Here is a 16,548-nt window from a genome sequence, read left to right on the forward strand (position 1 = left end):
CGTGTAAAATTCAAAATACTAACCACAACATACAAAGCCATCCACAACACTGCCCCTAGCTACACCACCAACCTCATCTGTAGATATCGTCCAAATCGCCCACTCTGCTCCTCCCAAGACATATTGCTCTCTAGCTCCCTCGTCACCTCCTCCTACGCTTACCTCCAGGACTTCTCCAGAGCCTCTTCCATCACAGCCAGTAAGCCAAAGAGGACAGAGAGGGGACGTGGCCGAGATGCTCTCTGTGTGTGGATGGACACGCAGAGCTGCATGCTGTGGTAGCACTCAGCCAGGAGCACCAGTTGGGGACCCAAGAAGAGGAGGATCGGGACTGCTCTGTGCAAAACCACTGCACAGAGAAGGTAAGTATAACATGTTTATTATTTTTTTTAATCAGATTACTGTTTCCCAGATTTGCAAGGCTGGTCTCTGGTTCACAGATTTTCTAAGTTTTACCAGGTTCAATATTTAGGCTTTATCCAGTGCCAGTTTCTAGCACAAAGTCCTTCAGGCAGCTCTTTTACTTGCAGGCAGTCTTATTTTTTTTTGTTTAGTGGTCCTATTAGCATTTGTTTGCTGTTGCCCACCCCTCATTTGACTGGTTTTGGAAGTCCTGAAAGTTAAACTCATTCTGTGACGCTCAGTGGATGAGAGAGAAAACAGGGTCTTTTTTTTACTCCCTGTAAAATCCATTTCTTGAAGTCTGTTGAGGGACACAGGTCTCACCTATCTGTGTTTATGATCATACTCTTAGTACTGATACAAAACTGTGTCATGCTAGTAGTAAGAGGGCTTATCCTGGGCTGGATTTAATTTTTTCTGTTGTTTTTTTTTTTTTTTTGTTTGCCACTGTCCAACTCTGATCTCTGTAAAACCCGAAGGGTAGTGTATTCCTGTGTCTGTCAATGGATTTTACGATGAGTGCAATTTTTATTTTTATTTTTTAATGCAAAGGTGTGTTTATACTATTATACTATTACTATTATACTATTAAACTCTCATTTGTCTCGTGCTTTTTTTTCTTCAGACTGTAAAACCAGCAGTTCAGACAATAACAGTTGGTGGTGTTAATACAACACCACAGTTCAAAACTATCATACCGCTTGCAGCAGCTCCAAATGTACAGCAGATTCAAGTCCCCGGAAGCAAGTTTCATTATGTAAGACTTGTTACTGCATCAACAGCAAGCAGCTCCACACCTAGTCAGAACCCAAGCACCAGCACTCAGCCTCTCCAGCAAGGTATGCTTTTCTGTGCTTAGCCTGTATGTATATGTATATGGCTGCTTCTCTTCCAGGTAGAATATAATGCATGATTACTGTGGTTTTTTGGGTTTTTTTATTTTTTTTTTTGGACAGTGACCAAGAAGTGTAGTTATACACCCTAATCAGCTTTTCATTCCCTCTCCAAGCCCTATATGTACACTTGAAATTCATGTGTGGTTGACATCTGCAGCCTAGAATCTGTATGCCCCCTGCTCCTAGGATCTGGGCCATCTGCTGTATCTAAGGAGGCTTATTCTTTAGTCATGCGTTACTTTATTGGTCAAATGGCACAACTGTTTATCAATTATTAATTGAGAGGCACAAGTGCACTCCTACTAATTCCCCTGCAGATTCTATATCAGATCTGCCCGTGACCTCTGCGCCATCAGCTGCTGAGACTGCCTGATGCTGAATCTCTCCGGCCTTACTGAATGGACGTGCCTATGAGGAGTTGCGATCTTCAACCATCACTCCCAAATTATGAGACCATTTGAGCTGTTCTTGATGAGGTGTGCATCATGGTAAAACTTGAGAGTCGGCCTGTTGATTTTAGCAGCCATGTCCCCGATCTAGGATTCTTTATCTCTCTTAATACTGCCAAGACCTTTCTGATACACTCACTGTTCCATGTCTTCCTTTATGAAGACTGGAAATATTCTGACCAAATATTTGTACCAGAGTTTGAGGAGGACTTTGTTAAAATGTGGTCTTCTCTTTTTGTGGATCCGGCAGTATGCTGTCTTAAAAAGCACTATTCTGATGGAGGATGTACTTGTCCCCAAGGACCCCATCATCAATAGTCTAGAGGCTTTTTTTAGAGCCTTGTCCTGGCTGGCAGACCTTTGCATCCTTTTTTGTGTGACCTTATCTAACTGGTTTAAGACTATCAGAAGGGATCTGATCACGATGGTGGTTGGTCCCTTTGTCCTAGAACGTTTGGATCAAATGTCTGTAGCTTTGAACTACTGTGTTGATTGGCCACTGGAGGTTTCCTTACAGTTACAGTTCATGTATACGTTTCATGTCAGCTCACACGTAAAAAACACTTTCGCTAAGTGTTGGACTGCTGACTCCAAATTTAAGAAGCACTTGCTTCATATGGCCTGTGAGGAAGAACATCTTGAGGTATGCTACTGATGGCAACAACACCTGTCTTCCTCAGTCAAAAAAACCCTAAGGCCCAGTTTAAAAAGGCTCATCCCTCGGAGGTCAAGCATAGTCTTTCTTTACTTTGCAGAAAGAAACTCTTAAAGGATAAGTTCACCTTTAGTAACATGTTACACCCATATTTAGGGTGTAACATGTTACTAAATGAGCATCCCCTGCATCCCCATTGTGACAGCGGTCCAGGAATCTTCTCCCTGGGACTGTGACTGGGAGAACTGCAACTACCGTCAGCCATTTTGACTGATGGCTTGTAGTTCTTAATGAGCTACCAGGGCACTGATGAGCACTCCAGGTAGTTAATTGATCCTTTCTGTAACTGTCTGCCCCTATCAGAAGCACAAGCAGACATCTACACTGACAGTCTGCAGGAGCCTGAGATTGCACCCACGATCTGTTGATCATGGGTGTAATGCTTTACAGGCTCCTAATAAAAAAATATTAAATGTACAATTTTTTTTTTACCTGCAAAAAAGATGTGCATTTAGTATTGTTTTAGGTGAACTTGTCCTTTAAGTTAACACTCAAGCCGAATTCCCAGGCCTCATGCAATTTCTGGAACTCTGCCAAACCCTCAGATAAACCATCTTCAGCTGGAAGGTGCTTTTTCCAGAGCCGGGATGTCTGTTAGTCTTTGAGGACATTTGAAGGGGTTGCATTTTAGATATTTGGGTGCAAGAGGTAGTTTCCAGCAGCTACACACTAGATATTCTCTCCTAGCCCCCTCCTCAGTTTATCAGTTCCAACCATCTGTGTCACCACACAGATTAGCTCTCCAGGCATCCCAGCATGTCTTATTGAACAGGGTTTCACTGCTCCAGAGGCAGGCATCCACCCATCTTGGACGAAAGGGCATTCGGGCCGAAATTCTGCATTGACTTACCCTGGTCCTCCTTGCATAAGGGAGATTTTCTGGCTACATGTAGCTAGATGTCCTCATCTTTTCAGCACATCAGAAATTATGCAGTGCTGTGGATCCTCTGCATTTTCAGTGTTTTGGCCTTTCACCTCAGGTGTTGGTGCTGGCCTCTGTAATACCCTTACTATGCTCTTGGAGCATTCCCTGTTGTGGGATATCGAGATTAAATGGCTGCTGAAGGAACAGCTGGCGCATTATAACCTTGACTGTCCGGACCCTGCAGAGGTTTGACAAGATCTTGAACCTTCAAAAATCAGCACCAGAACTCATTATTTTGAATATCTGGGTCTAGTCCTAAACACGGCTCTAGCCAGAGTTTTTCTTCCCTAGGAAAAAATTCAGTTTCTAGACTCATGCTTTTCCGTTCTGGATTTGCCTGACATCCTGCTTCTGCATGAGAGTCCTGGGGTTGCTGTTGGCCTCCTTTGACGCATACCCATTTCTACAGTTTCACTCCCAACCCCTCTAACTCAACAGTCTGTAATTGCGGGACAAGCAAGTCAAGTCCTTCGAAAGAATAATGTGAGTGGCACCTGAGCACAAGGTTCTCTCCGGTTTGGGTAGCTCAGGAATTTGTTTCTTAAATCAGGGATGTTCTTTCATCCTGTGTTTTTGAAAATCATCACGGCAAATGCCAGCATACTTCTGCATGAGATTTATGGGACTATTAGTAGCCTCCTTTTGAGGCCTCAGTTCCCTTGTTTTCAGTGGGCCTTTTAGGGTTTTTGCTGTATTTCCCACCCCTCAGTTGGATTGCTTTTGGACAATATGAAAGGTGACTTCTTTGTTCCTCAGTGGACAAAAAGAAATTATGATTTTTGTACTCTTTAAAAAATATTTTCTTGATGTCTGTTCAGGGGGACAGGTCCTCCCCCATTTGTGTTTATAATCATGCCCTTGGTACTGCTAACTACAAAATTAGGCATGCTGGGAGTAGGAGTTGCCCTGGGCTGGTCCACAATTGTTTTGGTTGCCATCCAATATCCTCTTGTAAGAAGCAGTACAACCTAATAGTTAATAACTTCCTGTGTCCCTCAATAAACTCCAACAAAAAAAAAGGGTTTTATGGTGAGTACAAAAAAAGGAGTTTCTTAGTCTTCAATCAACCATATCTACAACCCCAATTCCGAAAAAGTTGGGGCGCTGTGTAAAATCTACATGATGTTGCTAACAGAATGCAATGATCTCATTAACCCATGTTTTATTCACAGAAGAAAATAGAAAACATATCAAATATGTAAACTCAGAAAATGTAGTGTTTTAAGAAAAAAATAAGGTAGTTTTTAAATTGATGGCCGCAACCGGTCTCAAAAAAATATGAATGCACTCACATCTGGCATAAAACGACAGCTCAGGCCACGTGGAAGGTCAACGGCCATCTTTGACTCTGTTTTATGCCAGATGTGAGTGCATTCATATGATGTGTATTTACCCATACCTTTAATAAAAATACTGCACAATTAGAAGTTTCTTCTCTGGCTCGTTTATTACGAGCCCCCCCAAGGTGGATTCCTGTTACTCCTGACTTACCTTCATGAGTGGTTCCCCCTGCTGGATGGATGTTCATTCCTGGAGCCTGGAGAGTGACGCTGTGTATTACCTGTCTTGCTGAGGTTTGCCAGATAATCCCCTGAGTTACCTTTCCAGATCCAGATGACCAGGAGTGGTCTGATTTACTCGAATGCGCATTATAATGCGCTTTCTGGTTAGTGCAATATACATTCATTTACAGCCACTGGAATCACAGAATTCACCTGATGATATTTTATTGAACTTGGAATCTTTATATTGCCTTTGTGTCACTTGTGCACTTTAAACGTCAATACCAAGACGTTATTTACATTATTGGTTATAGCGCTCCACGTAAACCAATTAATTTACACGTATTGGGATTTTTTTTTTAGCAAAGACATGTAGCAGAATACATTTTGCCCAAAATTTATGACGAAATTAGATTTTTACAATTTTTTTACTGGATATGTTTAATAGCAAAAAGTCAAAAATATTGTTTTTTTCCCAAAATTGTCGGCCTTTTTTTTTTATTATTAAAAACAGGCGATCAAATACCAATGAAAGAAAGCTCAATTCATGGGGGGGGAAAAAAAGGACGTAAATTTAATTTGAGTGCAGCATTGCATGACCGCGCAATTGCCAATCAAAGTAACGCAGCGCCGTATCGCAAAAAATAGCCTGGTCAGGAAGGGGGGTAAATCCTCAGGAGGGCAAGTGGTTAATCTATACACAAATGTTTTGCCTTTCGTTTCCATTTTAAACGTAATGGGTTGTTTCACAAGACAAGGGTATGCATATATTTTAAGGCAATTCTTATGGCAGATGCAGGCCATTGAGGGCAAGGGTCCTTATTGTAGTTGCTGACAAATTTTTTCAGGGGGATATTAAGTCAGTCTTCTCAAAGGTTTTGGTTAGATTATTATGGATTGGCTTTTCCTTTTTATTTTAGGGTTATTTGAAAAGATGTGGACAACATGTGAAACAAATAATTTTAAGTATTTTAGATTTTAGTAAAATAATACAAGTAATATCCTTTTTTCCAGCTAAACCAGTAGTGGTAAATGCTACGCCAGTGCGGATGTCTGTTCCTATAGTTCAAGCACAGGCTGTCAAACAAGTGAGTGCAATTTTTCTTTACATTTGAATCTCTGAGAAATAGTTGACAAATCACTCCACTGTGAGGGACGATTAACTGATATTAATTTATTCTTCCTGTAGATGAGGTGTTTAAAAGTGAGACTTGATAACCTTGTGTAAATACATGAACAGTCCATATTTCAAACTTGGTGAGAGGTTTATCAATTTAAGGTCTTTGCAGATGGCAAGGGCATAAAGATGTTTAACCCTTGCATACAGAAAGGTTTCTTTACAGAGCTGTGAAAATGTAAAATATACATCCACAGTAGCTAGTTCTAGCTAACTTTGTAGATTGTTTAAATAATATTAAAAAAAGCTGGATGTGTTTTGAAATGTGGAAAGAATAGCTGCCTACAGTATTTGTAACAAAGTACCACTCTAGATTGGTTATCCATTGAGGATCCAGAAGGACTTTAACTGCTGGAAAAAATCGTATGATGATTTAGTTAATCAGCACATTTAGGGTTTCTAGGATGCAAACTTTTTATTTATTTACCTTTTCCTTCATTTGAACTCCATGGACATGTGCCTTTTATCAGGTTAACTATTTAACACTCCTCTTGCACTATAGCTGTATAGGTGGCTGTATTTAAACATAGATATGTGCAGATGCCCTTGAAAACACTTTGTTGCAACACTGAAAGGTGAAAAGTTATTTATAGTTAAACATTTATCAGGAACAAGTTAAACCCCTGGTGCCCAACCTGCAGCCCTAGGTCCCCGGTTGCAGCACTTTTTATGCAGACCATGGGGCCCCTGCAGACACTAATGCTGTGTTTTTCTATTGCCCTGTTATAGAAGTGATTTCTAGCAGCCTAATGCAATATATCTCTAGTCTATAATTGTGTCCTGAAACATGTCCCCAGTCTGCATCAACAACTATGGCATGTTCGCAGTCTGTCCGCTTTCTCTGACAAGCTCTTATGTCCACTGTCTCTGACATTTTTCTATATCATGTCTATCTCTGACCATCTTTGGTATCATGCCCATGTCCTTTTGTGTGTCTGTTGTCTCTAATAATGATTATTCACTGAATTTTATTTGTGACCCTTTGGTGATGTTGAGGGAAGCGCTTGAGGTAAACATTTTGACAAAGACTTTGCATCTTTATATTCCACCTAAAGCTATTAGTGGTGTATATGTGCTTATCAGTATCTTTCTCTTTTTAGGTGGCCCCAAAACCAATAAATGCACCTTCACAGATAGTGACCACCAGCCAACCACAGCAGCGACTTCTCATGCCTGCTACACCATTGGCACAAATTCAGCCCAATCTCACTAATCTTCCTCCAGGTACTGTTCTGACACCTGCTCCAGGAACTGGAAACGTTGGCTATGCCGTCCTACCTGCTCAGTATGTGACTCAGGTTAGTTATTAGTTATCTGTTCAGCCTCTCCCAATTTGGGCCACAACTTCCTGTTCAGTCCTTAAAAAAGACCACATATTCACGGCTATAATGTGTGTGAGTGTTTATGCAGCATGTGGGCCCTTTAAGTGGGGATCACATTTTGGGTGGCCTAAGGTGTCTTTCTGTTTTTATTCTTAGAGCCAGTGGTGCTCAGTTTGTGTCTCCTGTACTCCTGCAGATATCTAGTTAGGTACTGCTGACTATTTGTGTCAACCCCCTTTATGCTTCGAGTTGTTTCTATTGCTGTGTGCGCAAACACACGCCAGGGTGTTTGCACACACTGGGAGTAGAAACGTGTCAGGTCCAAAGGACTCTGGTGATAGTCCCACTGATTTTGTGGCAGGTGCATTTGAGCCAATATATCTGTGATATTGTGGCCGGTGCAGGGGCATCAACTTCAGCTTATTTCAGTAAGGATGACTTGGCTTCTGCTTTGACTGGCCTAAAGAAAAAGATTGCTGGCATGCTCGCCTCCATGGGGCAGGGTGGTAAGAAGTGAGAACATCCCCCTTTGCCAGATCCTCCTCTAGTTGTAGATAAATAATGGGTAGATATAGATGAGGAGCTGGTAGGGGAAGAACTTGAAGAGGATCAGACAGTGAAATCCATGTCGCAGGCTTATGAACCTGAAGACATACAGGGGCTAGAAAGGAAAACCAATTACCACCTGCGCTCAGAAACCCAGATCAGGCAAATATGGATGAATCTTCATTGTCATGATAGAGCCACCAACTATGGGCAACGCTATGTAGCACTTTTGAAAGGCTGGGGAAGCCCAAATTGAAACTTCAAAGTGAAAAAAAAGGCGCACAAGCCTTGCGCATTACTTCAGCAGCAACATATTTATTAAAAAAATAAAATAGATGTATACTTACAAACACCAAATAATTATAAGCATATCATATCTAACGCTGGAAATGTAGTTCAGAATACTGTGTGAGTCCCAGATAAAGGAAGATGCTGGAAGGTTGGCTGACGTGTTTTGAAGGGGATCCTTTCTTCCTCAGAGCCCTGGGCTCTGGGGACAGTGTTAGGGCGCCCCCACTCATTCGAGGGGGGGCTAGGGGCTGCTGGCTTTTCTGGAGGCCTGGCAAAAAGTGACTTTTGGGTCATTTTCACAGTGTACAAGTACAGATTGGAATTTCTGACCTTTCCTCCTCCACAGTTTAAGAGGATAAATGTGCCTGTAGATCAGAGGAAGAGGGCGTTTCTGTTTCAGGCGCTCAATCCTCTGCTGGCACAGGAGGTAATCAGAACGGTCCAAGTAGATAAACACCAATTCTCCTGCACCTGCAAGTAAGAATAAAGCAAAACAGAGGGAGCACTGGCCTAGTGCATTATCCTTAAAACATATTTTTATGTATGTAAAAGTGGTATTATACTCACGAAATAGCGAATATCATAAGTTTATCATATAAAAACAGCACAGTCCAATCCACGATTCGTTATATCACATGACCAGGCAATAGGACCTCCAAAACACGTTTTGGCTCTGAGGAAAAGGCTAGTCATCGAAACACGTTAGCTTTGTTGGAGGTCCTATAGCCTGTTGGAGGTCCTATTGCCTTATGTTTTAAGGATAATGCACTAGCCAGTGCTCTCTCTGTGTTGCTTTATGCTTACGGTAATCGGAACAGCTCCTGTGACCGAAAGGTTCCTCAGATTTTACTCCAATCTCTTCAGAGTCCTAAAGCTAAATGGCGATGTCTGAACAGGTTTTTCAAAATCTGGACATTTCGTATAGAGTTGGTTTGTTCAGTGGTGGACTTTCTTGCATCAGTGGATGTAAGGAATGTATATCTCCATTTTCCAATTTTATCCATGCATCAGAAATTTTTACGATTTGAGAAAGAAGACCGGCTTTTTTCAATTTGTGACTCTACCATTTAGACTGGCCAAACCCCTTCGGGTTTTCACAAAGGTGTTAACTCCAGGGCTGGGCCTGTTAAAGTAGAGCTATAGGCAACATTTTTTTTTTACATTTTGGATGGAGTAAGGGGGTTATAACACCTGTCAGTTTTTTTGTCCATCACTGTCCCATTATGGAGACTTCCTGTCCTATAGCCAAAACAGTGAGAAAGAAATCCTTGCAAATTAAGGGAATCCCTTAGGGCCCTCCAGGTCACCAGGACTAGTGTCCCCATTGGAAGATTTCCTATCTACTTTTTTGGGGACACCCCAAAATTTGGGATTTTCTTTTACTTTTTCTTTCAATGATAATGGTAAACAGGAAAAATAGAGTGGGTGAATCTCCCTAATGGGGGCAGAGACAGCATTAAGTACTGATGGATGTTCTAATCCCTCTCAACTCTATCCACAACTAAAAAAAAAAAAAATGATGGCATTAGTTATACTTTAAGGGTTCAGGGAGTATCCTTTCTTGGGTATATGGATGACCTGTTGTTCAGAGGACAGTCGGCTCCTCTCTGTATGAGACTGCTGGAGAAGAAGGTTGCCACGTTTGAGGCAGTTCCATAGGCTTCGTCCCATTCCAGGCCATTACAGAGAACTGTGCAGTCAGACAATGCAACAACAGTCCATCAATCATCAGGGAGGCACCAGGAGTCGGGCTGCCCAGATGCAGGGAGATTGCATTTTGCCATGAGCAGAGCATCATGTTCTGGCTCTGTTGTCAGCACATAGCTCAGGTGTGGAGAATTGAGAGGCAGATTTCCTCAGTTGCCAGCAATTCTGCAGGCCATTGGTGTGGACGCCCTAGTTTCACCTTGGGATGGTTTCTCCCTAATTCATGCCTTCCCTTCGGTTCAGCTTTTTCTGCGTCTGTTACTCAGGGTTGGAGAGGAAGTAACACTAGTAATTCTAGTTGCACCAGCTTGGCCCAGGAGAACATGGTATATGACATCATAAACCTGGTGGTGGACAGCCCTTGGATGCTTCCAGCTCTGAAGGACCAATATTGCATCTTGCTTTACAGTCCCTGGATTTAATGGCTTGGTTATTGAGACCCAAGTATTGAAGCATTTGAAGGGTTTTGAACGCGGGTATTCCTACATTAGTGAAGGGCCAGGAAGCCCTCTTCTAGGAAGATTTATCATAGGACCTGGAGGTCTTATGTGGTTTGATATGAGGCTAGAAAGTTTCATCCCTGTAAATATATGATTGGACGTATTTTGGATTTTCTCCAATCCGGGGTGGAATTGAATTTGGCCTTGAGCACATAAAAGGCCAGGTACTGGCCCTGGCAGTTTTTTGTCAGACCAATTGCTTCTCATTCTTTTGGTATGTACAATTTTCAGGAAGTAACTCCTACGGTTCCAATTGCTAGGTTACTCTTGTGTTCGTGGGATTTGAATTTTGTCCTCTCTGTTTTACAGAAACCATCTTTTGAGCCAATCTGTGAGATTCCATTAGTTCTTTTGACTCGGAAGGTTGTCGTTTTGTTTGCAATCACTTTGGCAAGAGGAGTATCGGAATTGGTGGCTCTGTTTTTGGTACTAGGGGACTGCATCCCCTTCCATCGTTTTTGCTAAAGGTGGTTTTGAATTTTCTTCTTAAGGCCTTATGCACACAGGACGTTTTAAAAACGCTCCTTCTCTTGGTAGCAGCATTTTGGCAGAAAAAAACGCCTGATGCTTGTAAAAGTGTCTGCGTCTTTACAGGTGTCAAGTATTTGGGCATTAATTCTTTTAATTGGCCAGAATAATAATTTATTATTGCCATTGAAATGAATTAACGCTCAACTGTTAAACGCGCCTACCGTTAATGCGTGTTTAGATGCATTTACACGAGTCAAGCATTTTTTCTGCTGATGCTCCTGGATGCACTGGCAGTGGGTTTTTTTTACAGCTCCTAAAGGCTCCTGCCACTAAAAGCTTCTAAAAGTCTATGTGTGCATGGACACATAGGATAACCTGGAGGGGTGTTTGGAAGCTGTAAAAAAAACCAAACCGCCTGACGCCCCTAAAAGTGGCTGTAAAAACGCCCTGTGTGCATGAGGCCTAATCAGGACATTGTTTTGCCTTCATTTTTTCCTAGGCTTTAGTTGCTAGGAGAAAAAGCCCGGCATACATTAGATGTGGTTTGGGCAGTTAGGATGTATTCGAAAGTGTCTGCAGCAATCCGTAAGATTCATTATATCCCAATACTTTTGGCAATATAGTGTGTGTGTGTGTGTGTGTGTGTATATATATATATATATATACACATATATACAGTGGGGATCGAAAGTTTGGGCACCCCAGCTAAAAATTTGTATTAATGTGCATAAAGAAGCCAAGGAAAGATGGAAAAATCTCCAAAAGGCATCAAATTACAGATTAGACATTCTTATAATATGTCAACAAAAGTTCGATTTTATTTCCATCATTTACACTTTCAAAATAACAGAAAACAAAAAAATGATGTCTGCAAAAGTTTGGGCACCCTGCAGAGTTAATATCTTGTACTGCCCCCTTTGGCAAGTATCACAGCTTGTAAACGCTTTTTGTAGCCAGCCAAGAGTCTTTCAATTCTTGTTTGAGGTATCTTTGCCCATTCTTCCTTACAAAAGTCTTCCAGTTCTTTGAGATTTCTCGGCTGTCTGTCACGCACTGCTCTTTTAAGGTCTATCCATAGATTTTCAATTATGTTGAGGTCAGGAGATTGTGAAGGCCATGGCAAAACCTTCAGTTTACGCCTCTTGATGTAATCCCCCGTGGATTTCGAGGTGTGTTTAGGATCATTATCCATTTGTAGAAGCCATCCTCTCTTTAACTTCAGCTTTTTCACAGATGGCATCAAGTTACCATCCAAAATTTGCTGAAATTTTATTGAATCCATTTTCCCTTCTACTCGTGAGATGTTCCCTGTGCCACTGGCTGCAACACAACCCCAAAGCATGATTGATCCAACCCCATGCTTAACAGTTGGACAGAGGTTCTTTTCATTAAATTCTGTGCCCCTTCTTCTCCAAACGTACCTTTGCTCCTTCTGGCCAAAAAGTTCAATTTTAACCTCATCGGTCCACAGAACTTGTTTCCAAAATGCATCAGGCTTGTCTATATGTTCATTTGCAAAGTTCAAATGATGATTTTTGTGGTGAGGACGTAGAAGAGGTTTTCTTCTGATGACTCTTCCATGAAGACCATATTTGTACAAGTACCTCTTTATAGTGGAATAGTGGACCACAACTCCAGTGTCTGCCAGATCTTTCTGGAGGGATCGTGCAGTCAAATGTGGGTTTTGAATTGTTTTTCTCACAATCCTGCGAGCTGTTCTGTCTGATATTTTTCTTGGTCTTCCAGATCTTGCTTTAACTTCCACTGTTCCTGATGACTGCCATTTCTTAATTACATTCCAAACAGAGGATATTGACATCTGAAAACGCTTTGCTATCTTCTTATAGCCTTCTCCAGCTTTGTGAGCGTCAACTATTTTCAGTTTCAGTTTTCTAGACAACTGCTTAGAAGAACCCATGGTGCTGATTGTTGGGGCAAGGTCAGATGAGTCTGGGCACTTAAAACCTTTGAGATTGACATCACCTGGTCTTCCCAGACGATGATTGAGAACAATCCATGACACTGGCAGGTCTCAGCTTTGCAAAGGGGGCAGTGCATGCTATAAATTCTGCAGGGTGCCCAAACTTTAGCAGATGCCATTTTTTGTTTTCTGTTATTTTGAAAGTGTAAGTGATGGAAATAAAATCTAACTTTTGTTGACATATTATAAGAATGTCTAATCTGTAATTTGATGCCTTTTGGAGATTTTTCCATCTTTCCTTGGCTTCTTTATGCACATTAATACAAATTTTTAGCTGGGGTGCCCAAACTTTCGATCCCCACTGTGTATATATATATATATATATATATATATATATATATATATATACACACACATACACACACACACACATAATCTCTGTTCTTAGTTGCATAAGGCTCTTAGAGAGCTGGGGGTTATCAAACAGCAGGACCCTGATCTTCTCAGTGAATGGATGTGCAGTGGGCATGTTGGCATAAGTCTGACAATTGGAGGTTAGGCAGGCTGTGCTCCCAGCACATCCAGAAAGCTTGACTATACTGTGATGTTTGTGCTCTTATGCCTGGCATTGTCACTTTGAAATAAGACTGGCAGGATCACTAGGTATTTCACGTAAAAGAAGCAATATGAAGAGCACAGGATACTTTTTAACATGGATACATGGTACAACAAACACATCAGGTATATGAAATGTTGGGGTAACATATTCTTTAAATAAGCAAACTACAAGTTCTGTTAGGATTTATTGCAGTGTATGTTCCTGTAGGGAAGACTTTCCTTGCTGCCTGTTACCAGAACAAAATGGAAGGTAGATATGGCAATAAACACCTCTTGACTGTAGTCCTCCTTCAGGTTCACAATGTAAAGTGACACTGCAGTCATACTTTAATATTTAGCATGGTACTACATTAGGGGTCATAACTTGCTTATTAGTGTCCTGCCATACCAATTCTTCTACTGTGTTAAGCATTCTAGTCACTGGTAACCTAAAACAATTAATTCCAAGCATTATGTTTTGTGGCTTGGGGGTTTTCAAATGCGCTCTTCAAACTTTCCATACAGTTTAATTAAATAATTGGAGCCCAGCTCTGGCAATTTAAAAAAAAAACTTTTTGTTTTGATCACAATGGAGAATGGTTAGATTTTTTTTTCTTTTTAGGGAGATTCCTCTCATTTCCTATGCTGTTCGCAGGATGCCAACAGGAAGCGAGGGAGAATCTCCTTAATGGGGTTATAGACTGCTTTTGAAACCTGAATAGATTAAGTTTCACATTTAGTTCCACTACATCTGCAGAAGTTACAATGACCAATTGTAGATAAATGTCAGAGTTGGGCATTGCTTATGTGGTTTCAGTATGGACTTACTATAACAGCCTATTTGTGTTTTCACTGACCAGGTTTTGTCAGTTTGTATGGCTCAGCTGCATAATTTACTAATCTGTCAAGTATAGATTTTGAAATGTTTGTTTGTACATACTAGTTAATTTATTTTGTGTTACGTTTATACAGTTGCAGCAGTCTTCATATGTTTCCATAGCAAGCAATGCAGGATTATCTGCTACTCAGAGTTCACAGAATCAGCCCCGGGGACCGTTAAATGGGTGAGTATAACTTTTGTTTTGTCATTTTTTAAACTGATAGATTTTTAAGCAATTGGACATTTTATAAGCAAGCTTTTATTATATAGCAAAAGTAGCATATACACTGGTATGTTTTTATGAATATTTTATGGTTAATGAAAACTCCAGGTAATGTTAAAAGTGAACCTTTTATTTCATGTTAAAGTTGCTAAATTGGCAACAGTCATGTAAAGCACTTGAAGGTGCTTGCAGGTGTATTGTAGAGCTCAAAATCGTGGATTGCTTTAATCTGCAAAAAGCTATTTCAGTAACTGAAGTTCCCTGGTGACAACACCATTTGCCGGATAGTGCTTTGTATAGTTTATCTGTTTACCGTAATACAGATCTGTGTGTGTGTGTGCGTGCGTAGAGAAGGCCCAGGTTAAACAATATCTTTTCTGCTTTCATTCCTATAAGGTCGCTTTTTAAATAGAATAATAATGAAGAGATTATCCCTCTTAGTCTGCAGTAATAATGTAGTTTGGAAGATCTTATGTGACAAATAACAAAAAGATGCTTATGCCCAGTGTGTAATTATTCTTTTATATCCTTGAAGGTTTAATTTGCTCTTTTGGCCATACTTCTATTATGGGTTACTGGAGTGCCCTTACTTGCGCTCTCCTGTGACCAGCTGTCAGCTGACATCACAGAGCCTTTCCAGACTCTAGAGGGATCCCAACAGCAATGTCAGGATCCACCCAGATTCCTAACTGGCAGTTGGCTCTGCCTCTCAGCACTCTGTAGAGAGCCTGAGCTATCTGCTGCTGCCGCCCCCTCTCTTTCCTGGTGCTCCAGTGAGCGCTGGGGGGGGGGCAGAGCACTTCTTTAACAAATTAAATTATACACCACTAATTGGAAGATTTGGTGCTTTTGATACTGTTTGAAAACAATGAAGTGTAAGCTTAACATCCCATTGAAAAGTGAAGATTTTGAAGATAAATATATATTTTCTGTTTAGTTTGGAAACAGAGAAATTTTAAATTATAATACTTGTCATCTTTCTGGTCTTTCACCTTCATAGCATAATTTCTTCAGAATCAACAAGTCGACCAAGAAAGCCATGTAATTGTACAAAATCATTGTGCCTGAAACTGTGAGTAGTTTATTCTATGTACTTGTTTAGAAGCTGCTGATTTTCATACATTGCATTATTTATTCAAACAAGAAATGTATATTGAAAAAAAGGGGTCTGTTTTTTAAAGCAGCTGTATGGCCTTGCTGCGGCACATATACAAGGCACAGTGCTATGCTTTACAAATGTGTTTAGTGCTTTTTTTGCTTTAGGACTCCAAAGGAAGCAAACCTCCATTCAAATGGACAGACATCTGTGAGGAGGAGAGCTCACTGATATGATCTCTCAGTAATGTGACTGGCTTCTCAACCTATTAAACATCTTTGCAAAATTCTGCAGAGGATATTTCAGGAGACACCATAGCCTGTATTTTATGGATATCTGAATGGGGCATGGGCAGATGAATGATGCATTCGTAGATACAAGTACAGCTTATATGAATGACAGATCTGGCAGGAAAGGGCAGGCATAGTCAAGCTCTCTTGATGAGAGCTCACCACGCCTGAATATTTAGGGTGGGGGGTTGTCAGGACAGAGGAAGAATTCTACTGAAAGAAGAATCAACACATCATTAAACTGTGTCCCCTGTGCTGATTTTATGTTTTTATTTTTAGCTAAACTTCGGCTTTAAACTGAAAGCCACAAACACATCTAGATCTCTGTTTGTCAGATCAACAAATGTTATCAGTGAAGGAGAATCTATTCAAGTTATGTTTAACCGCCTCCCACCCACTATATATGGAAATCATGGGCGCAAGGTGGTTCTCTTGTTCTAGGAGGACATCATATGACGTCCTCCCACTCTAACTGCGCATGCACATCCCGGGGGTGTGCTGTGTCCCTGGGGCACAGCGGACCACCGATCAGCAGAAAGAGCGGAGTGGAGTGTTAGGTGGACTAGCAGATATAGGTACACTAACAAACTGAAGCCAAATTCCAGCTAACACTTTGCAATTACAGTGAACCGTTTTTT

General features: G+C 41.0%; 1 protein-coding gene across 1 annotated transcript in view; it reads left to right on the top strand.

The window, feature by feature from the left end:
* LIN54 (lin-54 DREAM MuvB core complex component) overlaps positions 1–16,548 on the top strand; it is a 71,010-nt gene that overhangs the window by 24,833 nt on the left and 29,629 nt on the right. The window contains exons 6-10 of the mRNA XM_089669997.1: positions 1,028–1,241; positions 5,904–5,977; positions 7,167–7,364; positions 14,394–14,485; positions 15,525–15,596. Coding sequence (XP_089526123.1) covers positions 1,028–1,241; positions 5,904–5,977; positions 7,167–7,364; positions 14,394–14,485; positions 15,525–15,596 — 650 coding nt within the window. The remainder of the gene's footprint in view (positions 1–1,027; positions 1,242–5,903; positions 5,978–7,166; positions 7,365–14,393; positions 14,486–15,524; positions 15,597–16,548) is intronic.

Source organism: Staurois parvus, unplaced genomic scaffold (assembly GCF_062004578.1).
Source record: "Staurois parvus isolate SC_StPar_1 unplaced genomic scaffold, SC_StPar_1.0 ptg000086l, whole genome shotgun sequence".
Classification (NCBI taxonomy): Eukaryota; Metazoa; Chordata; class Amphibia; order Anura; family Ranidae; genus Staurois; species Staurois parvus.